The sequence below is a fragment of the Oncorhynchus gorbuscha genome, linkage group LG14, assembly GCF_021184085.1.
Source record: "Oncorhynchus gorbuscha isolate QuinsamMale2020 ecotype Even-year linkage group LG14, OgorEven_v1.0, whole genome shotgun sequence".
In the NCBI taxonomy this organism is placed as follows: domain Eukaryota; kingdom Metazoa; phylum Chordata; class Actinopteri; order Salmoniformes; family Salmonidae; genus Oncorhynchus; species Oncorhynchus gorbuscha.
In genome coordinates, this window is record NC_060186.1 from 36,210,085 (window position 1) to 36,234,635 (window position 24,551).

The window sequence follows — 24,551 nt, forward strand, 5'->3', positions numbered from 1 at the left end:
GAATTAGGCCGATACCCACTAATTATCAAAATCCAGAAAAGAGCCGTTAAATTCTACAACCACCTAAAAGGAAGCGATTCACAAACCTTCCATAACAAAGCCATCACCTACAGAGAGATGAACCTGAAGAAGAGTCCCCTAAGCAAGCTGGTCCTGGGGCTCTGTTCACAAACACACCCTACAGAGCCCCAGGACAACAGCACAATTAGACCCAACCAAATCATGAGAAAACAAAAAGATAATTACTTAACACATTGGAAAGAATTAACAAAAAAACAGAGCAAACTAGAATGCTATTTGGCCCTACACAGAGAGTACACAGCGGCAGAATACCTGACCACTGTGACTGACCCAAAATTAAGGAAAGCTTTGACTATGTACAGACTCAGTGAGCATAGCCTTGCTATTGAGAAAGGCCGCCGTAGGCAGACATGGCTCTCAAGAGAAGACAGGCTATGTGCTCACTGCCCACAAAATGAGGTGGAAACTGAGCTGCACTTCCTAACCTCCTGCCCAATGTATGACCATATTAGAGAGACATATTTCCCCCAGATTACACAGATCCACAAAGAATTTGAAAACAAATCCAATTTTGAAAAACTCCCATATCTTTTGGGTGAAATTCCACAGTGTGCCATCACAGCAGCAAGATTTGTGACCTGTTGCCACGAGAAAAGGGCAACCAGTGAAGAACAAACACCATTGTAAATACAACCCATATTTATGCTTATTCATTTTATCTTGTGTCCTTTAACTATTTGTAATTGTATATATATATATATAATATGACATTTGTAATGTCTTTACTGTTTTTAACTTTTGTATGTGTAATGTTTACTGTTAATTTTTGTTGTTTTTCACTTTATATATTCACTTTGTATGTTGTCTACCTCACTTGCTTTGGCAATGTTAACACATGTTTCCCATGCCAATAAAGCCCTTGAATTGAATTGAATTGAGAGAGGCAGGTCGTTATTGCGTTGGACTAGTTAACTGTAAAATTAGATCCCGAGCTGACATGGTGAAAATCTGTCTTTCTGCCCCTGAACGAGGCAGTTAACCCACAGTTCCGAGGCCATAATTAAAATAATAATAAATAAGAATGTGTTCTTAACTGAGATGCCTAGTTAAAAAAAAGATTAACTTGAAATCGACCTTAATTAATCGGCCATTCCGATTAATCGGTTGACCTCTACTTTAGTTCCACCACCCACACATGCGGTGACCTCACCTGGTTTAAATTGTTTCTAGAGACAATATCTCTCTCATCGTCACTCAATGCATAGGTTTGCCTCTACTGTATTCACATCCTACCATACCTGTCTGTACACTATGGCTTGAATCTATTCTACCATTCCCAGAAACCTGCTCTTTTTACTCTCTGTTCCGAACGTACTAGACGACCAGTTCTTATAGCCTTTAGCCATACCCTTATCCTACTCCTCCTCTGTTCCTCTGGTGATGTAGAGGTTAATCCAGGCCCTGCAGTGCCTAGCTCCACTCCCATTCCAAAAGGCGCTCTCATTTGTTGACTTCTGTAACCGTAAAAGCCTTGGTTTCATGCATGTCAACATTAGAAGACTCCTCTCTAAGTTTTGTTTTATTCACTGCTTTAGCACAGTCTGCCAACCCGAATGTCCTAGCCGTGTCTGAATCCTGGCTTAGGAAGACCACCAAAAACCCTGAAATCTCCATTCCTAATTATAACATTTTCCGACAAGATAGAACTGCCAAAGGGGGTGGAGGTGCAATCCACTGCAAAGATAGCCTGCAGAGTTCTGTCTTACTATCCAGGTCTGTACCCAAACAATTTGAGCGTCTATTTCTAGAAATGTACCTTTCCAGAAACAAGTCTCTCACCGTTGGCGCTTGCTAGAGACCACCCTCTGCTCACAGCTGTGCCCTCGACACCATATATGAATTGATTACCCCCCCCCATCTATCTTCTGAGCTCTTGCTTCTAGGTGACCTAAACTGGGACATGCTTAACACCCCGGCCATCGTACAACCTAAGCTTGATGATCTCACACAAATTATCAATGAACCTACCACATACAACCCCAAATCTGTAAACATGGGCACCCTCATAGATGTCATCCTAACTAACTCGCCCTCCAAATACACCTCTGCTGTTTTCAATCAAGATCTCAGCGATCACTGCCTCATTGCCTGCATCCGGAATGGGTCTGCAATCAAACGACCACCCCTCATCACTGTCAAACGCTCCCTGAAACACTTCTGTGAGCAGGCCTTTCTAACTGACCTGGCCGGGGTATCCTGGAATGACATTGACCTCCTCCCGTCAGTAGAGGATGCCTGGTTATTCTTTAAAAGTGCCTTCCTCACCATCTTAAATAAGCATGTTCCATTCAAAAAATGTAGAACTAGGAATAGATATAGTCCTTGGTTCACTCCAGACCTGTCTGCCCTTGACCAGCACAAAAACATCCTGTGGAGTTCTGCATTAGCATCAAATAGCCCCCATGATATGCAACTTATCGGGGAAGTTAGGAACAAATATACACAGGCAGTTAGGAAAGCTAAGGCTAGCTTTTTCAAACAGAAATTTGCATCCTGTAGTACGACCTCAAAAAAGTTCTGGGACACTGTAAAGTCCATGGAGAATAAAAGCACCTCCTCCCAGCTGCCCACTGCTCTGAGGATAGGAAACACTGTTACCACTGATAAATCCACTATAATTGAGAATTTCAATAAGCATTTCTCTATGGCGGGCCATGCTTTCCACCTGGCTACCCCTACCTCGGTCACCTGCCTGGCACCCTCCACAGCAACCCACCCAAGCCCCCACCATTTCTCCTTCACCAAAATCCAGATAGCTGATGTTCTGAAAGAGCTGCAAAATCTTGACCCCTACAAATCAGCCGGGCTAGACAATCTGGAACCTCTCTTTCTAAAATGATCTGCAGAAATTATTGCAACCCCTATTACTAGGCTGTTCAACCTCTCTTTCGTATCGTCTGAGATTCTCAAAGATTGGAAAGCTGCCGTGTTCATGCCGCTCTTCAAAGGGGGTGACACTCTAGACCCAAACTGCTACAGACCTATATCTATCCTACCCCGTCTTACTAAGGTCTTCGAAAATGTAATGCGGTGGGTGTAGCTGGTGCATGGAAGTCAGGCGCAGGAGAGCAGAGATGAGTGAATAAAGAAGCACTTTACTGAGGCAATTGTAAGGACAGAATGCAACCGCATCACAGAAACAAATGCCCAAAGAACAAGTGAGGCAGCACAAAGTACAACAACCAAGTACAAAGTACCGGTTGCCACAAATCACGAGTACACATAAAACCTGGCGCAACACAACCAGAAGTGTGCCCACCTAGACAATAAACAATACCCCACACAGACATGGAGGGAACAGAGGATGTGTGGAAAACAAGACAAAACAAATGGAAAAGGAAAGGTGGAGCGGCAATGGCTAGAAGACCGGTATAACGCGACCGCCGAACGCCGCCCGAGCAAGGAGAAGGACCAACTTCAGCGGAAGTCGTGACAGACAGCCAAGTTAACAAACAGATTACTGACCATATTGAATCCCACTGTACCTTCTCCGCTATGCAATCTGGTTTCAGAGCTGGTCATGGGTGCACTTCAGCCACGCTCAAGGTCCTAAACGATATCATAACCGCTATCGATAAGAGACATTACTGTGCAGCCGTATTCATCGACCTGGCCAAAGCTTTCGACTCTGTCAACACGTGGACAACTAGACCGTAAACTCTCCTTCCAGACTCACATTAAGCATCTCCAATCCAAAATTAAATCTAGAATCGGCTTCCTATATTGCAATAAAGCATCCTTCACTCAAGCTGCCAAACATACCCTCGTAAAACTTACCATCCTACCGATCCTTGTCATCTATAAAATAGCCTCCAACACTCTACTCAACAAATTGGATGCAGTCTATCACAGTGCCATCCAGTTTGTCATCAAAGCCCCATACACTACACACCACTGCGACCTGTACGCTCTCGTTGGCTGGCCCTCGCTTCATACTCGTCGCCGAACCCACTGGCTACAGGTTATCTACAAGTCTCTGCTAGGTAAAGTCCCGCCTTATCTCAGCTCACTGGTCACCGTAGCAGTACCCACTTGTAGCACGCGCTCCAACAGGTATATCTCACTGGTCACCCCCAAAGCCAATTCCACCTTTGGCCGCCTTTCCTTCCAGTTCTCTGCTGCCAATGACTGGAACGAACTGCAAAAATCACTGAAGCTGGAGACTCATATCTCCCTCAATAGCTTTAAGCACCAGCTGTCAGAGCAGCTCACAGATCACTGCACATGTACATAGCCCATCTGTAAACAGCCCATCTATCTACCTCATTCCCATTCTGTTCTGCCACTATGGCCTATTTATTGCCTTACCTCCCTTATCCTACCTCAATTGCACACACTGTATATAGACCTTTTCTATTGTATTATTGACTGCATGTTTGTTTATTCCTTGTGTAACTCTGTGTTGTTGTTTGTGTCGCACTGCTTTGCTTGATCTTGGCCAGGTCACAGTTGTAAATGAGAACGTGTCCTCAACTAGCCTACCTGGTTAAATAAAGGTGAAATAAAAAAATGAAATAGAAAAACACTCACTCTGAGTGTAAATAATGGAATGAGAGTCTCTTCACACGAGTCTTAAAGGCTTTGAACATTACTACAGTTGAATAAATCATAGTGACCACCACACCTTAGTTATGCCATTACTAGGGCTGTGTGTGTGTGTGTGTGTGTGTGTGTGTGTGTGTGTGTGTGTGTGTGTGTGTGTGTGTGTGTGTGTGTGTGTGTGTGTGTGTGTGTGTGTGTGTGTGTGTGTGTGTGTGTGTGTGTGTGTGTGTGTGTGTGTGTGTGTGTGTGTGTGTGTGTGTGTGTGTGTGTGTGTGTGTGTGTGTGTGTGTGGCAAGATTCTCTAATGATGCATTAAATAGCTTTCTCTTTCTGGATTTTTCAACAAACTAACAGATTCAACTGTTCAACCAAAATCATCTTTGAAAAAAATTGTACTTGTAATGCAATTGGTAAATAGCATCCTTTGAGAGAGGAGAGTGAGAATAGTAGAAAAGGCTAAATCATTTTCTGCCACATTGTGGAGAGAGATGAGATCTGTGAAGCATCTTGTGACAATCTCATGGAGGAAAGCATCTTCATGTGTCTCTCTCACTTTTAGAAGCCTCCAGCACAGTTCCTCACTCAAAAATTACAACTTCTCTGAAGCTCTGAGGGCTTCTCAGAGGTTCCACTATTCAGTGCTATCCATCAAAAAAGCTTACAGAAAATTGGAACGGAAATGGCGCCACACCAAACTGGAAGTCTTCCGACTAGCTTGGAAAGACAGTACCGTGCAGCACAGAAGAGCCCTTACTGCTGCTCGATCATCCTATTTATCTAACTTAATTGAGGAAAATAAGAACAATTCCTTTTTGATACTGTCGCAAAGCTAACTAAAAAGCAGCATTCCCCAAGAGAGGATGGCTTTCACTTTAGCAGTGATAAATTCATGAACTTCTTTGAGGAAAAGATCATGATTATTAGAAAGCAAATTACGGACTTCTCTTTAAATCTGCATATTCCTCCAAAGCTCAGTTGTCCTGAGTCTGCACAACTCTGCCAGGACCTAGGATCAAGAGAGACGCTCAAGTGTTTTAGTACTATATCTCTTGACACAATGATGAAAATAATCATGGCCTCTAAACCTTCAAGCTGCATACTGGACCCTATTCCAACTAAACTACTGAAAGAGCTGCTTCCTGTGCTAGGCCCTCCTATGTTGAACATAATAAGCGGCTCTCTATCCACCGGATGTGTACCAAACTCACTAAAAGTGGCAGTAATAAAGCATCTCTTGAAAAAGCCAAACCTTGAACCAGAAAATATAAAAAAACTATTGGCCTATATCAAATCTTCCATTCCTCTCAAATGTTTTAGAAAAGGCTGTTGCGCAGCAACTCACTGCCTTCCTGAATGTATACGAAATGCTTCAGTCTGGTTTTAGGCCACATCATAGCACTGAGACTGAACTTGTGAAGGTGGTAAATGACCTTTTAATGGCATCAGACCGAGGCTCTGCATCTGTCCTCGTGCTCCTAGACCTTAGTGCTGCTTTTGATACCATCGATCACCACATTCTTTTGGAGAGATTGGAAACCCAAATTGGTCTACATGGACAAGTTCTGGCCTGGTTTAGATCTTATCTGTCGGAAAGATATCAGTTTGTCTCTGTGAATGGTTTGTCCTCTGACAAATCAACTGTAAATTTCGGTGTTCCTCAAGGTTCTGTTTTAGGACCACTATTGTTTTCACTATATATTTTACCTCTTGGGGATGTCATTTGAAAACATAATGTTAACTTTCACTGCTATGTGGATGACACACAGCTGTATATTTCAATGAAACATGGTGAAGCCCTAAAATTGCCCTCGCTAGAAGCATGTGTTTCAGACATAAGGAAGTGGTTGGCTGCAAACGTTCTACTTTTAAACTCGGACAAAACAGAGATGCTTGTTCTAGGTCCCAAGAAACAAAGAGATCTTCTGTTGAATCTGATAATTAATCTTAATGGTTGTACAGTCGTCTCAAATAAAACTTTGAAGGACCTCGGCGTTACTCTGGACCCTGATCTCTCTTTTGAAGAACATATCAAGACCATTTCAAGGACAGCTTTTTTCCATCTGCGTAACATTGCAAAAATCATAAGAATAAGAATAAGAACAATTCCTTTTTGATACTGTCGCAAAGCTAACTAAAAAGCAGCATTCCCCAAGAGAGGATGGCTTTCACTTTAGCAGTGATAAATTCATGAACTTCTTTGAGGAAAAGATCATGATTATTAGAAAGCAAATTACGGACTTCTCTTTAAATCTGCATATTCCTCCAAAGCTCAGTTGTCCTGAGTCTGCACAACTCTGCCAGGACCTAGGATCAAGAGAGACGCTCAAGTGTTTTAGTACTATATCTCTTGACACAATGATGAAAATAATCATGGCCTCTAAACCTTCAAGCTGCATACTGGACCCTATTCCAACTAAACTACTGAAAGAGCTGCTTCCTGTGCTAGGCCCTCCTATGTTGAACATAATAAGCGGCTCTCTATCCACCGGATGTGTACCAAACTCACTAAAAGTGGCAGTAATAAAGCATCTCTTGAAAAAGCCAAACCTTGAACCAGAAAATATAAAAAACTATTGGCCTATATCAAATCTTCCATTCCTCTCAAATGTTTTAGAAAAGGCTGTTGCGCAGCAACTCACTGCCTTCCTGAATGTATACGAAATGCTTCAGTCTGGTTTTAGGCCACATCATAGCACTGAGACTGCACTTGTGAAGGTGGTAAATGACCTTTTAATGGCATCAGACCGAGGCTCTGCATCTGTCCTCGTGCTCCTAGACCTTAGTGCTGCTTTTGATACCATCGATCACCACATTCTTTTGGAGAGATTGGAAACCCAAATTGGTCTACATGGACAAGTTCTGGCCTGGTTTAGATCTTATCTGTCGGAAAGATATCAGTTTGTCTCTGTGAATGGTTTGTCCTCTGACAAATCAACTGTAAATTTCGGTGTTCCTCAAGGTTCTGTTTTAGGACCACTATTGTTTTCACTATATATTTTACCTCTTGGGGATGTCATTTGAAAACATAATGTTAACTTTCACTGCTATGTGGATGACACACAGCTGTATATTTCAATGAAACATGGTGAAGCCCTAAAATTGCCCTCGCTAGAAGCATGTGTTTCAGACATAAGGAAGTGGTTGGCTGCAAACGTTCTACTTTTAAACTCGGACAAAACAGAGATGCTTGTTCTAGGTCCCAAGAAACAAAGAGATCTTCTGTTGAATCTGATAATTAATCTTAATGGTTGTACAGTCGTCTCAAATAAAACTTTGAAGGACCTCGGCGTTACTCTGGACCCTGATCTCTCTTTTGAAGAACATATCAAGACCATTTCAAGGACAGCTTTTTTCCATCTGCGTAACATTGCAAAAATCATAAACTTTCTGTCCAAAAATGATGCAGAAAAATTAATCTATGCTTTTGTCACTTCTAGGTTAGACTACTGCAATGCTCTACTTTCCGGCTACCCTGATAAAACACTAAATAAACTTCAGTTAGTGCTAAATACGGCTGCTAGAATCCTGACTAGAACAAAAAAAATTGATCATATTACTCCAGTGCTAGCCTCCCTACACTGGCTTCCTGTCAAAGCAAAGGCTGATTTCAAGGTTTTACTGCTAACCTACAAAGCATCACATGGGCTTGCTCCTACCTATCTCTCTGATTTGGTCCTGCCGTACATACCTACATGTACGCTACGGTCACAAGGCGCAGGCGTCCTAATTGTCCCTAGAATTTCTGAGCAAACAGCTGGAGGCAGGGCTTCTCCTATAGAGCTCCATTTTTATGGAACGGTCTGCCTACCCATGTCAGAGATGCAAACTCGATCTCAACCTTTAAGTCTTTACTGAAGACTCATCTCTTCAGTGGGTCATATGATTGAGTGTAGTCTGGCCCAGGAGTGGGAAGGTGAACGGAAAGACTCTGGAGCAATGAACCGCCCTTGCTGTCTCTGCCTGTCCGGTTCCCCTCTTTCCACTGGGATTCTCTGCCTCTAACCCTATTACAGGGGCTGAGTCACTGGCTTACTGGGGCTCTCTCATACCTTCCCTGGGAGGGGTGCGTCACCTGAGTGGGTTGAGTCCCCCCCCCCCCCTTGGGTTGTGCCGTGGCGGAGATCTTTGTGGGCTATACTCAGCCTTGTCTCAGGATGGTAAGTTGGTGGTTGAAGATATCCCTCTAGTGGTGTAGGGGCTGTGCTTTGGCAAAGTGGGTGGGGTTATATCCTTCCTGTTTGGCCTTGTCCGGGGGTGTCCTCGGATGGGGCCACAGTGTCTCCTGACCCCTCCTGTCTCAGCCTCCAGTATTTATGTTGCAGTAGTTTATGTGTCGGGGGAATAGGGTCAGTTTGTTATATCTGGAGTACTTCTCCTGTCCTATTCGGTGTCCTGTGTGAATTTAAGTGTGCTCTCTCTAATTCTCTCTTTCTTTCTCTCTCTCGCAGGACCTGAGCCCTAGGACCATGCCTCAGGACTACCTGACATGATGACTCCTTGCTGTCTCCAGTCCACCTGGCCGTGCTGCTGCTCCAGTTTCAACTGTTCTGTCTTATTATTATTGGACCATGCTGGTCATTTATGAACATTTGAACATCTTGGCAATGTTCTGTTATACTCTCCACCCGGCACAGCCAGAAGAGGACTGGCCACCCCACATAGCCTGGTTCCTCTCTAGGTTTCTTCCTAGGTTTTGGCCTTTCTAGGGAGTTTTTCCTAGCCACCGTGCTTCTACACCTGCATTGCTTGCTGTTTGGGGTTTTAGGCTGGGTTTCTGTACAGCACTTCGAGATATCAGCTGATGTACGAAGGGCTATATAAATAAATTTGATTTGATTTGATCAACTGTAAGGTCCACAGTCTTACATCAATAATGATGTTTGCTTATGACATATTTGACAGCTATATAACTCATTACTACAATTAGGTCTGGGTCACAGGTAAAAAAGCAAGTCAGGACCAGAAATGTTGCTGTTTTCTGCATCAAAATATGCCATCCCAAGTTCTAACAACCATATTGATATACGCCATTTGATGATTTACTCTTCTGGAAAAAGCCCAATAATTAAACCGGAGACTGAGGTTGCGTCCCAAAAAACTGAGGTTGCGTCCCAAAGATGGCGCCGACAGCTTCTAGTCCGTTGAAATATTTTTTTAATGTATTATTTCTTACACTGGTGGCCCAGAAAATCTTAAGTGTTATTGCATACAGCTGGGAAGAACGATTGAATATCAGAGGGAAGTGAACTTACCAGCACTATGACCAGGAATACAACTTTCCTGAAGCGGATCCTTTGTCCGAACCACCCAGGGCATCTGAACTGATTCCAGAGGCTAACCCAAAATAACATCACCATAGATGAGGTAGACGGTGTGGCCTTCTGGTCAGACTTTCGGAGGCGCACACACTACTCACCACTTCCGAATATATTACTCGCTAATGTCCAGTCTATGGATAACAAGGTAAATGAAATTAGGGTAAGAGTTGCTTTCCAGAGAGACATCAGGGATTGTAACATACTCTGTTTCACGGAAACATGGCTCTCTTGGAATTTGCTGTCGGAGTTGGTACAGCCCCCAGGAATCTTTGTGCGTCGCGCCGACAGAAATAAACATCTCTCCGGGAAGAAGAAGGGTAGGGGTGTATGTTTCATAATTAACGACTCATAGTGTAATTGTAACAAAACATACAGGAACTCAAGTCCTTTTGTTCACGTGACCTAGAATTCCTCACAATCTAATGCCAACCGTATAGTCTCCCAAGAGAATTCCCGTCGGTCACAGCTATGTATATCCCCCCTCAAGCCCATACCACGACGGCCCTCAAGGAACTTCACTTGACTTTACACAAACTGGAAACCATAGGGCCCTCCCCCGCCCTCCCTTCGGCAAATCTGACCACGACGCCATTTTGCTCCTCCCATCCTATAGGCAGAAACTCAAACAGGATGTACCCGTGACGCGGAGTATTCAACGCTGGTCTGACCAATCGGAACTGGGATATGTTCAGAGCCTCAAAGAATAATATTGATTTATACGCTGATTCGGTGAGTGAGTTTATAAGGAAGTGCATAGGAGATGTTGTATCCACTATGACTATTAAAACTTACCCTAACCAGAAACCGTGGATAGATGGCGGCAGTCACACAAAACTGAAAGCACGAACCACTGCATTCAACCATGGAAGGTTTACTGGGAATATGACCGAATACAAACAGTGTAGTAATTCCCTCAGCAAGGCAATCAAACAAGGCAAATTGTCAGTATAGAGACAAAGTGGAAACACTATTCAACGGCTCAGACACAAGACGTATGTGGCAGGGTCAACAGACAATCATGGACTACAAAAAGAAAACCAGCCACATCACAGACATCGACGTCTTGCTTCCAGACAAACTAAACACCTTCGCCCAGTTTGAGGATAATACAGTGTCACCTACCAAGGACAATGTGTGCTCTCCTTCTCCGTGGTCAACGTAAGTAAGATATTTAAACGTGTTAACCCTCGCAAGGCTGCCAGCCCAGAGAGCATCCCCAGCAGCGTCCTCAGAGCATGCTGGCTGGTGTGTTTACAGAAATATTCGATCTCTCCCTATCCCAGTCTGCAGTCCCCCACATGCTTCAAGATGGCCACCTTTCTTCCTGTACCCAAGAAGGCAAAGGTAACTGAAATAAATTACTAGCGCCCCGTAGTACTCACATCTGGGATCATGAAGTGCTTTGAGAAACTAGTCAAGGATCATATCACCTCCACCTTACCTGCCACCCTAGACCCACTTCAATTTATGTACTGCCCCAATAGGTCCACAGGTGATGCAATCGCCAACACACTGCACACTACCCTATCTCACCTGGACACGAGGAATACCTATGTACATTGACTACAGCTCAGCATTCAACACCATAGTACCCTCCAAGCTCATCATTAAGCTTGAGGTCCTGGCTCTCAACCCCGCCCATGCAATTGGTTTCTGGACTTCCTGACGGGCCACCCCCAGGTGGTGAAGGTAGGAAACAACATCTCCACTTCGCTGATCCTCAACACTGGGTTCCCACAAGGGTACATGCTCAGTCCCCTTCTGTAATCCCTGTTCACCAATGACTGCGTGGCCATGTGCACCTCCAACTCAATCATCAAGTTTGCAGACGTCACAACAGTAGTCCTTGATTACCAACAACGACGAGACAGCCTATAAGGATGAGGTGAGGGCACTCGGACTGTGGTGTCAGTTAAACAACCTCTCACTCAACGTTAACAAAACAAAGGAGATGATCGTGGACATCAGGAAACAGCAGAGGGAGCTCTATCCACAACGATGGGATAGCAGTGGAGAAGGTGGAAAGTTTTAAGTTCCTCAGCGTACACATTATGGACAAACTGAAATAGCCCACCCACACAGGGAGTCTGGTGAAGAAGGCACAACAGTGCCTCAGGAGGCTGAAGAAATTTGGCATGTCACCTAAAATCCTCACAAACTTTTAAAGATGCACAATTGAGAGCATCCTGTCGGGCTGCATCACCGCCTGGTACGGCAACTGCACTGCCCATAACCGCAGGGCTCTCCAGAGGGTGGTGCAGTCTGCATCACCGGAGGCAAACTACAGCATCCGATGTCACAGGAAGGCCAAAAAGATCATCAAGGAAAACAACCACCCAAACCACTGCCAGTTCACCCCGCTACCTTCCCGAAGGCGAAGTCTGTACAGGTATATCAAAGCTGGGACCAAGAAACTGAAAAATAGCTTCTATCTCAAGGCCATCAGACTTTTAAATAGCCATCACTAAGACAGTGAGGCTGCTGCCTATATGCAGACTTGAAGTCATTGGCCACTTTAATAAATGGATCACTAGTCACTTAATAATGCCACTTTAATAATGTTTACATATCTTACATTGCTCATCTCATATGTATATACTGTATTCGATACCATCTCTTTCATCTTGCCTATGCCGCTCTATCATTGCTCATCAATATATTTATATGTATATATTCTTATTCCATTCCTTACTTAGATGTGTGTGTGTTAGGTAGTTGGTGTGGAATTGTTAGATTACTTGTCAGATATTTCTGCACTGTCGGAACTAGAAGCACAAACATTTTCTAGGTTAGCTAGCCAGCTATTGTCGTTCTTTTAACGCAACGTAACGTAAACAACACTACTAGCTAGCCAGCTAGCCCCCGAATAGCAGCACTGCAGAAACTATTACACTCAACGGAACGACTTGATTAGTGTAGTGTCAACAACGCACCCACTGCCAGCTAGCCTACTTCAGCAGTACTGTATCATTTTAATCATTTTAGTCAATAAGATTCTTGCTACGTAAGCTTAACTTTCTGAACATTCGAGACGTGTAGTCCACTTGTCATTCCAATCTCCTTTGCATTAGCGTAGCCTCTTCTGTAGCCTGTCAACTATCTGTCTGTCTATCCCTGTTCTCTCCTCTCTGCACAGACCATACAAACGCTCCACACCGCGTGGCCGCGGCCACCCTAATCTGGTGGTCCCAGCGCGCACGACCCACGTGGAGTTCCAGGTCTCCGGCAGCCTCTGGAACTGCCGATCTGCGGTCAACAAGGCAGAGTTCATCTCAGCCTATGCCTCCCTCCAGTCCCTCGACTTCTTGGCACTGACGGAAACATGGATCACCACAGACAACACTGCTACTCCTACTGCTCTCTCTTCGTCCGCCCACGTGTTCTCGCACACCCCGAGAGCTTCTGGTCAGCGGGGTGGTGGCACCGGGATCCTCATCTCTCCCAAGTGGTCATTCTCTCTTTCTCCCCTTACCCATCTGTCTATCGCCTCCTTTGAATTCCATGCTGTCACAGTTACCAGCCCTTTCAAGCTTAACATCCTTATAATTTATCGCCCTCCAGGTTCCCTCGGAGAGTTCATCAATGAGCTTGATGCCTTGATAAGCTCCTTTCCTGAGGACGGCTCACCTCTCACAGTTCTGGGCGACTTTAACCTCCCCACGTCTACCTTTGACTCATTCCTCTCTGCCTCCTTCTTTCCACTCCTCTCCTCTTTTGACCTCACCCTCTCACCTTCCCCCTACTCACAAGGCAGGCAATACGCTCGACCTCATCTTTACTAGATGCTGTTCTTCCACTAACCTCATTGCAACTCCCCTCCAAGTCTCCGACCACTACCTTGTATCCTTTTCCCTCTCGCTCTCATCCAACACCTCCCACACTGCCCCTACTCGGATGGTATCGCGCCGTCCCAACCTTCGCTCTCTCTCCCCGCTACTCTCTCCTCTTCCATCCTATCATCTCTTCCCTCCGCTCAAACCTTCTCCAACCTATCTCCTGATTCTGCCTCCTCAACCCTCCTCTCCTCCCTCTCTGCATCCTTTGACTCTCTATGTCCCCTATCCTCCAGGCCGGCTCGGTCCTCCCCTCCCGCTCCGTGGCTCGATGACTCATTGCGAGCTCACAGAACAAGGCTCCGGGCAGCCGAGCGGAAATGGAGGAAAACTCGCCTCCCTGCGGACCTGGCATCCTTTCACTCCCTCCTCTCTACATTTTCCTCCTCTGTCTCTGCTGCTAAAGCCACTTTCTACCACGCTAAATTCCAAGCATCTGCCTCTAACCCTAGGAAGCTCTTTGCCACCTTCTCCTCCCTCCTGAATCCTCCTCCAACTCCCCCCCCCCCCCTCCTCCCTCTCTGCAGACGACTTCGTCAACCATTTTGAAAAGAAGGTCGACGACATCCGATCCTCGTTTGCTAAGTCAAACGACACCGCTGGTTCTGCTCACACTGCCCTACCCTGTGCTCTGACCTCTTTCTCCCCTCTCTCTCCAGATGAAATCTCGCGTCTTGTGACGGCCGGCCGCCCAACAACCTGCCCGCTTGACCCTATCCCCCTCCCCTCTTCTCCAGACCATTTCCGGAGACCTTCTCCCTTACCTCACCTCGCTCATCAACTCATCCCTGACCGCTGGCTACGTCCCTTCCGTCTTCAAGAGAGCGAGAGTTGCACCCCTTCTGAAAAAACCTACACTCGATCCCTCCGATATCAACAATTACAGACCAGTATCCCTTCTTTCTTTTCTATCCAAAACTCTTGAACGTGCCGTCCTTGGCCAGCTCTCCCGCTATCTCTCTCTGAATGACCTTCTTGATCCAAATCAGTCAGGTTTCAAGTCTTGTCATTCAACTGAGACTGCTCTCCTCTGTATCACGGAGGCGCTCCGCACTGCTAAAGCTAACTCTCTCTCCTCTGCTCTCATCCTTCTAGATCTATCGGCTGCCTTCGATACTGTGAACCATCAGATCCTCCTCTCCACCCTCTCCGAGTTGGGCATCTCCGGCGCGGCCCACGCTTGGATTGTGTCCTACCTGACAGGTCGCTCCTACCAGGTGGCGTGGCGAGAATCTGTCTCCTCACCATGCGCTCTCACCACTGGTGTCCCCCAGGGCTCTGTTCTAGGCCCTCTCCTATTCTCGCTATACACCAAGTCACTTGGCTCTGTCATAACCTCACATGGTCTCTCCTATCATTGCTATGCAGACGACACACAACTAATCTTCTCCTTTCCCCCTTCTGATGACCAGGTGGCGAATCGCATCTCTGCATGTCTGGCAGACATATCAGTGTGGATGACGGATCACCACCTCAAGCTGAACCTCGGCAAGACGGAGCTGCTCTTCCTCCCGGGGAAGGACTGCCCGTCCCATGATCTCGCCATCACGGTTGACAACTCCATTGTGTCCTCCTCCCAGAGCGCTAAGAACCTTGGTGTGATCCTGGACAACACCCTGTCGTTCTCAACCAACATCAAGGCGGTGGCCCGTTCCTGTAGGTTCATGCTCTACAACATCCGCAGAGTACGACCCTGCCTCACACAGGAAGCGGCGCAGGTCCTAATCCAGGCACTTGTCATCTCCCGTCTGGATTACTGCAACTCGCTGTTGGCTGGGCTCTCTGCCTGTGCCATTAAACCCCTTCAACTCATCCAGAACGCCGCAGCCCGTCTGGTGTTCAACCTTCCCAAGTTCTCTCACGTCACCCCGCTCCTCCGTTCTCTCCACTGGCTTCCAGTTGAAGCTCGCATCCGCTACAAGACCATGGTGCTTGCCTACGGAGCTGTGAGGGGAACGGCACCTCAGTACCTCCAGGCTCTGATCAGGCCCTACACCAAAAACAAGGGCACTGCGTTCATCCACCTCTGGCCTGCTCGCCTCTCTACCACTGAGGAAGTACAGTTCCCGCTCAGCCCAGTCAAAACTGTCCGCTGCTCTGGCCCCCCAATGGTGGAACAAACTCCCTCACGACGCCAGGACAGCGGAGTCAATCACCACCTTCCGGAGACACCTGAAACCCCACCTCTTTAAGGAATACCTAGGATAGGATAAGTATCCCCCCCCCTTTAAGATTTAGATGCACTATTGTAAAGTGACTGTTCCACTGGATGTCATAAGGTGAATGCACCAATTTGTAAGTCACTCTGGGATAAGAGCGTCTGCTAAATGACTTAAATGTAATGTAAATGTACTCACAAGGCAGGCAATACGCTCGACCTCATCTTTACTAGATGCTGTTCTTCCACTAACCTCATTGCAACTCCCCTCCAAGTCTCCGACCACTACCTTGTATCCTTTTCCCTCTCGCTCTCATCCAACACTGTATCCTTTTCCCTCTCGCTCTCATCCAACACTTCCCACACTGCCCCTACTCGAATGGTATCGCGCCGTCCCAACCTTCGCTCTCTCTCCCCCGCTACTCTCTCCTCTTCCATCCTATCATCTCTTCCCTCTGCTCAAACCTTCTCCAACCTATCTCCTGATTCTGCCTACTCAACCCTCCTCTCCTCCCTTTCTGCATCCTTTGACTTTCTATGCCCCCTATCCTCCAGGCCGGCTCGGTCCTCCCATCCCGCTCCGTGGCTTGACGACTCATTGCGAGAACAGAGCGCCGGGCAGCCGAGCGGAAATGGAGGAAAACTCGCCTCCCTGCGGACCTGGCATCCTTTCACTCCCTTCTCTCTACATTTTCCTCTTCTGTCTCTGCTGCTAAAGCCACTTTCTACCACTCTAAATTCCAAGCATCTGCCTCTAACCCTAGGAAGCTCTTTGCCACCTTCTCCTCCCTCCTGAATCCTCCTCCCCCTCCCCCCCCCCCCTCCTCCCTCTCTGCAGATGACTTCGTCAACCGTTTTGAAAAGAAGGTAGACGACATCCGATCCTCGTTTGCTAAGTCAAACGACACCGCTGGTTCTGCTCACACTGCCCTACCCTGTGCTCTGACCTCTTTCTCCCCTCTCTCTCCAGATGAAATCTCGCATCTTGTGACGACCGGCCGCCCAACAACCTGCCCGCTTGACCCTATCCCCTCCTCTCTTCTCCAGACCATTTCCGGAGACCTTCTCCCTTACCTCACCTCGCTCATCAACTCATCCCTGACCGCTGGCTACGTCCCTTCCGTCTTCAAGACAGCGAGAGTTGCACCCCTTCTGAAAAAACCTACACTCGATCCCTCCGATGTCAACAATTACAGACCAGTATCCCTTCTTTCTTTTCTCTCTAAAACTCTTGAACGTGCCGTCCTTGGCCAACTCTCCCGCTATCTCTCTCTGAATGACCTTCTTGATCCAAATCAGTCAGGTTTCAAGACTAGTCATTCAACTGAGACTGCTCTCCTCTGTATCACGGAGGCGCTCCGCACTGCTAAAGCTAACTCTCTCTCCTCTGCTCTCATCCTTCTAGATCTATCGGCTGCCTTCGATACTGTGAACCATCAGATCCTCCTCTCCACCCTCTCCGAGTTGGGCATCTCCGGCGCGGCCCACGCTTGGATTGCGTCCTACCTGACAGGTCGCTCCTACCAGGTGACGTGGCGAGAATCTGTCTCCTCACCACGCGCTCTCACCACTGGTGTCCCCCAGGGCTCTGTTCTAGGCCCTCTCCTATTCTCGCTATACACCAAGTCACTTGGCTCTGTCATAACCTCACATGGTCTCTCCTATCATTGCTATGCAGACGACACACAACTAATCTTCTCCTTTCCCCCTTCTGATGACCAGGTGGCGAATCGCATCTCTGCATGTCTGGCAGACATATCAGTGTGGATGACGGATCACCACCTCAAGCTGAACCTCGGCAAGACGGAGCTGCTCTTCCTCCCGGGGAAGGACTGCCCGTTCCATGATCTCGCCATCACGGTTGACAACTCCATTGTGTCCTCCTCCCAGAGCGCTAAGAACCTTGGCGTGATCCTGGACAACACCCTGTCGTTCTCAACCAACATCAAGGCGGTGGCCCGTTCCTGTAGGTTCATGCTCTACAACATCCGCAGAGTACGACCCTGCCTCACACAGGAAGCGGTGCAGGTCCTAATCCAGGCACTTGTCATCTCCCGTCTGGATTACTGCAACTCGCTGTTGGCTGGGCTCCCTGCCTGTGCCATTAAACCCCTACAACTCATCCAGAACGCCGCAGCCCGTCTGGTGTTCAACCTTCCCAAGTTCTCTCACGTCACCCCGCTCCTCCGCTCTCTCCACTGGCTTCCAGTTGAAGCTCGCATCCGCTACAAGACCATGGTGCTTGCCTACGGAGCTGTGAGGGGAACGGCACCTCAGTACCTCCAGGCTCTGATCAGGCCCTACACCCAAACAAGGGCACTGCGTTCATCCACCTCTGGCCTGCTCGCCTCCCTACCACTGAGGAAGTACAGTTCCCGCTCAGCCCAGTCAAAACTGTCCGCTGCTCTGGCCCCCCAATGGTGGAACAAACTCCCTCACGACGCCAGGACAGCGGAGTCAATCACCACCTTCCGGAGACACCTGAAACCCCACCTCTTTAAGGAATACCTAGGATAGGATAAGTATTCCCTCTCACCCTCCCTTTAAGATTTAGATGCACTATTGTAAAGTGACTGTTCCACTGGATGTCATAAGGTGAATGCACCAATTTGTAAGTCGCTCTGGATAAGAGCGTCTGCTAAATGACTTAAATGTAAATGTAAATGTAAACATTTCGCTACACTCGCAATACATCTGCTAACTAGAGGTCAACCGATTATGATTTTTCAACGCCGTTACCGATACCGATTATTGGAGGGCCAAAAAAAGCCGATACCAATTAATCAGACGATTTTTAAAAATATATTTTTTTATTCTATTTGTAATAATGACAATTACAACAAAACTGAATAAACCCTTTTATTTTAACTTAATATAATACATCAATAAAAACAAATTAGCCTCAATTTAGTTTTAGGTTGTAGTTATAGGAATTATAGGACTATTTCTCTCTATATCATTTGTATTCCATATACCTTTGAGTATTGGATGTTCTTATAGGCACTTTAGTATTGCCAGTGTAACAGTATACTGAGCATAGCTTCCATCCCTCTCCTCGCCCCTACCTGGGCTCGAACCAGGAACACATCGACAATAGCCACCCTCGAAGCATCGTTACCCATCGCTCCACAGAAGCCGCAGCCCTTGCAGAGCAAGGGGAACAACTACTTCACGGTCTCAGAGCGAGTGACGTCACCGATTGAAGCGCTATTAGCGCGCACCCCGCTAACTGACTAGCCATTTCACATCGGTTACCACAGCCTAATCTCGGGAGTTGATAGGCTTGAAGTCATAAACAGCTCAATGCTTGAAGTACAGCGAAGAGCTGCTGGCAATTGTTGAATCATCCCCAGTTTGGCGAAGTTGGCTGTCTTTGTTAGGAAGAAATAGTCACACATTTCGCAACGAGCCAGGTGGCCCAAACTGCTGCATATACCCTGACTCTGTTGCATAGAATAAAAGAGAAGTGACACAATGTCCCTAGTTAATAGAAATTCATGTTAGCAGGCAATATTAACTAAATATGCAGGTTTAAAACATATACTTGTGTATTGATTTTAAGAAAGGCGTTGATGTATATGGTTAGGTACACATTGGTGCAATGACAGTGCTTTTTTCACGAATGCGCTTGTTAAATCACCCGTTTGGCGAAGTAGGCTATGATTCAATGATAAATTAACAGGTACTGCATCGATTATATGCAACGCAGGACAAGCTAGATAAACTAGTAATATGTTAAGATTGATTGTGTTTATAAGATACATTTAATGCTAGCTAGCACCTTACCTTGGCTCCTTGCTGCACTTGCATAACAGGTAGTCAGCCTGGAGTGCAATGTAATCGGCCATGATCGGTGTCAAAAAATGCTGGTTGTTATGAAAACTTTAAATCGGCCCTAATTAATCGGCCATTTTGATAAATTGTTGACCTCTACTGCTAACCATGTGTATGTGAACAATAAAATTTGATTTGAAATCCCTATGTACTTTTGATTCTTGAACAGAGTTCTATGGGCCCTGTCAAAATTAGTGCACGTAAGTAGCTAGGGAATAGAATGTTATTTGGGATGCATCCAAAACTGTTTTTCACATTCATTAATGCATGAGTAAATCGTAACTAACATTTGGTATCCCTCCTTATGGGTAAATTAAATACCATTCGTAAATTTCACAAACAATTCTCAGGAAATCAAAAAAGTACTGATCGCCAAAAAATATCAATCACATATGTTTCGTGGTCTATGTACATTACATGGCCGAAAGTATGTGGAAACCCGCTTGTCGAACATCTCATTCGATGTGGTTGAGGTCAGGGCTCTGTGCAGGCCAGTCAAGTTCTTCCACACCGATTTCGACAAACCATTTCTATATAGACCTCGCTTCGTGCACAGGGGCATTGCCATGCTGAAACAGGAAAGGGACTTCCCCACAAAGTTGGAAGCATGTGTAGTGTTAAGATTTCCTTTTACTGGACCGAAGGCGTCTAACCTGAACCATGAAAAACAGCCCCAGACCATTATTCCTCCTTCAGCAAACTTTACAGTTGGCATTATCCATTGGGGCAGGTAGCGTTCTCCTGGCATCCGCCAAACCCAGATTCTTCTGTCAGACTGCCAGATATTCATCACTCCAGAGAACACGTTTCCACTGCTCCAGAGTCCAATGGCAGTGAGCTTTACACCATTCCAGCTGGGCATTGCGAATGATTGTGAATGATGATCTTAGGCTTATGTGCAGTTGCTCGGTCATGGAAACCCATTTCATGAAGCTCCAGACGAACAGTTCTTGTGCTGACGTTGCTTCCAGAGGACCGAGGACAGATGATATATACGCGCTACTCACTTAAGCACTCGGCAGACCCAATCTGTGAGCTTGTGTGGCCTGCGGCTGAGCCGTTGTTGCTCCTAGACGTTTCCACTTTACAATAACAACACTTACAGTTGACCCGGACAGCTCTAGCAGGTCAGACATTTTAAGAACTGACTTGTTGGAAATGTAGCATTATATGACGGTGCCACATTGAAAGTCACTGAGCTCTACAGAATGGGCCATTCTACTGCCAATGTTTGTCTATGGAGATTGCATGGCGGTGTGCTCAATTTTATACATCTGTCAGCAATGGGTGTAGAGTAAATAGCCAAATCAACAAATTTGAACTGGTATCCAAATACTTTTGGCCATGTAGTGTATTTCTGGCTTTTGATTGCAGGGTAATAACTGATTAAAAAAATACCCACAACTTCTTGATCCAATGAAACTTGACTAAAGTTTTTTTTAATGTATTTACAATTTTGAAGAAGAATGAAAGAAGAAGATGAAGAAAATAACATGCTCCTTTTATTTTTCAAAACTTCTTTAAAATGACTAGTACACCCTATTCCAGTACATAGGGAATCAAATGCCATTTGGCACGCATCCTATGTCTAGAGGCCTCTCTTCTACAGGATCCAATTAATCACTAAGACCCTCCATGATCAACATTAGAATTAATCATGTCTTGTTATAAATTACACTGACGCTGGGAAACACACACACACACACACACACACACACACACACACACACACACACACACACACACACACACACACACACACACACACACACACACACACACACACACACACACACACACACACACACACACACACACACACGACGGTTGACACCAGCCGAGACAGAGTCATAAATATTTGTTATTTTAAACTAGGCAAGTCAGTTATGAACAAATTCTTATTTTCAATTACGGCCTAGGAACAGTGGGTTAACTGTCTGTTCAGGAGCAGAAGGACAGATTTGTACCTTGTCAGCTCGGGGATTTAAACTTGCAACCTTCCGGTTACTAGTCCAACGCTCTAACCACTAGGCTTCCCTGCCGCCACAGGAGATACAGAGTCGATGGAGCTCAGGGCTGAAGCTGAGTCATTGGATTCCTGCAGCAGCAGATGTTTGCATTTCAGGGGAATTAAATCAGAAAAAAAGACCAAGACATTCTGCCCTACTGTAGCCCGCTCCCTGTTCCCCACCGCCGCAGACAGAGACGGGCGCAGAGGGAGAGCGAAGGAGGAAGGAAGGGGGAAGGAATGGAGGAAGCCATCAGGTCGAGAGGAGAGGAGGGTAGAGAGGACAGTAGAGCCGTAGGAGGATGGGATGGCATCAAGGTGCTACAGTATGATCTCCCTGCAAGACAGCGTCTGCGAAGCAGACGGCAGAAACATGTCCTAGCCCCCAACCCAGAACACAGCCTGCTGCTGCTCCAGCTCTGCACACACACAAACACTCACACACAGACACACACGAACCGAAGATATAAAACATGGCACTAACCCAGAGGCTGCTGCCTCAACAGGGCTCAGTATTTACGAACAGCTGCCTCCTAGTCTCTGCACAACAGCCAAAGCATATTACATACCCTGGCAGGACTAGAGCTGCCTGCCAAATTAAGATCTCTGTGTGTGTGTGTGTGTGTGTGTGTGTGTGTGTGTGTGTGTGTGTGTGTGTGTGTGTGTGTGTGTGTGTGTGTGTGTGTGTGTGTGTGTGTGTGTGTGTGTGTGTGTGTGTGTGTGTGTGTGTGTGTGTGTGTGTGTGTGTGTGTGTGTGTGTGTGTGTGTGTGTGTGTGTGTGTGTGTGTAGATGAAGCAGAAGTGTCAGTTTAGGCCTTCATTCTGTAATTTATATGGGTAGTACAAAGTAAAAGTACAAAGTAAATTGCAGTGTGAGTTACAGTATAATAGTCTTACACACAATGGAGGCAAGACAAATTCCTTAGATCTACTTTACACCTAACATGAGCCTATTCATCAGGGACATACAATCAATAGCAAATATCACCATTGCACCGACTTCATTGCCTATTGTCATCTAAACGTCTATCTCCATCACAACAGAAGCATAAAGACTCTGGAAAAGGACTTGGATGGACCAGCTTAGAGCTACGTAAACCAATCTCTCTCATCCTCTCAGAAACAAACCAGAGCTCTTAAAACAATTGTCTCTAATTAAAACAGTCCTGTAGGCTTTTTATATGAAAGACCTCATCCTCATCTTTCAACAATTCCAGTTAACATCCCTGATGTTTCTACATTGACTCACTGAAGCTTCGACACAACCTCCGGAGAACCTCAAGATTATGATCTGGAAGGCAAAACTGATGCTAGATACACACTACCTTATCTGAGACATTTTGTGAATATGAGCCCAGAACTTTGTCCTACCTTTGAGAACGATGGGGTCCTTGCCCTCCCTCCTCAGCGAATCCAGGACCACATGGAGGGGCTGCAAGGAAGTCACCCTCTGGGGATCCATGGTATTTTCGTCATACACCACGATCTCTTTGGAGAAGATGCTTTTGAAGGAGTCCTTGCCGGAAGACTCGCGGCATGACAGGAGGTCCAACACTGTGATCTTGCCCTGCTGCAGCCGCCGCCGGCTGATCTTGTCTGAACAGTTGATGTGTACCGCTCCCTGGATGTGGCTCTTGTTGTACTCCATGAAGGGTCGGCAATCGATGATGACCGGGACCGGCCCGACCAGGTGTCCCATGGGGCATCTGGCCATTCGCTTGGCCAGCTCATTGGGGTTGATGACCCGGATGGTGGACCCTAGAGCCTTGGGTGAGCCTGAGGTGAGACTGGGGTCACTAAAGGCCTCATGGTGGACCATGCCCATGGGGTTGGAGGAAGAGGTGGGTCCAGCATAACTGAGGTTGGGGCTGCTGGCGCTCACCTGGCTCACGTGGCTCTGGTGGCTCTGCTGGTGGCGCTGGTTGTACTGGCTGTCCTTCTCGTAGGTGGTGACAGAGCAGCAGCTGGCACTGCTGCATCCACACGACAGGGAGCGCGTGGAGCCGTTGGATGAGGGCATATACGTGAGGTTGGTCGCCCGGATCTTCACCACCGTGGTGCTGATGACCGTTGCCTTGCTGCTGTGGCTGGTGACGGTGGTGTCCAGGTAACTGGTGTCCAGGCACAATCGGAGTTCCTGAGGTCGGATCGGCCTTGGCAGCGCCACCACAATTCTGTCATCGAGGGGAGATGGAGGCATGGGGAGGCTGAGGGTCAGGACGTCTAGGGAGAACTACAAGAAGCCAGTCTACATGGGGAAAGATTGACAGAAGAAACAAAATATCAGGGCTTGCATGCATAAAGCATTTCAGAGTCGGACTGCTGATTTAGGATGTTTTGCCTTTTAGATAATAAAAAATAAGATTACATTGACACTGAGCTTGAAGCTAGACCAGTACTCCGAGATGCTTTATGAATATGGGCCTAGATTAGGTTTGTGAGTGCACCAACGGAATCCACTATAGACTAGAGGTCTTTATGGGTCCACCCTAACCTGAATAACCGAGCACGACCTGGGACCCAAGCGGGCCCGGATCCAAAATTCAAACTTTTCCCTCAGGTTCAGGTCAGGTCCTGTTTGATTGTCATCGGTCTCTGGTCTATGTAACTGCAACTGATAGACCCAAGTGGACCTGAATGGACCTGACCACTGGTCTGCATAGCCTATTGCATATTTATTTTACAGTAATAAGGTGAATCTGTTCACTTATAGAAGGCCTAGCCAACATATGAAGACCTATTCGTTAACGAGAAGAGCAACGGGGCTGATAATCTTT

At 46.5% G+C, this 24,551-nt stretch overlaps 1 protein-coding gene across 1 annotated transcript in view; it reads right to left on the bottom strand.

The window, feature by feature from the left end:
• LOC123994861 (dual specificity protein phosphatase 10-like) overlaps positions 1-24,551 on the bottom strand; it is a 39,030-nt gene that overhangs the window by 8,393 nt on the left and 6,086 nt on the right. The window contains exon 2 of the mRNA XM_046297917.1: positions 23,146-24,022. Coding sequence (XP_046153873.1) covers positions 23,146-23,974 — 829 coding nt within the window. The 5' untranslated portion in view covers positions 23,975-24,022. The remainder of the gene's footprint in view (positions 1-23,145; positions 24,023-24,551) is intronic.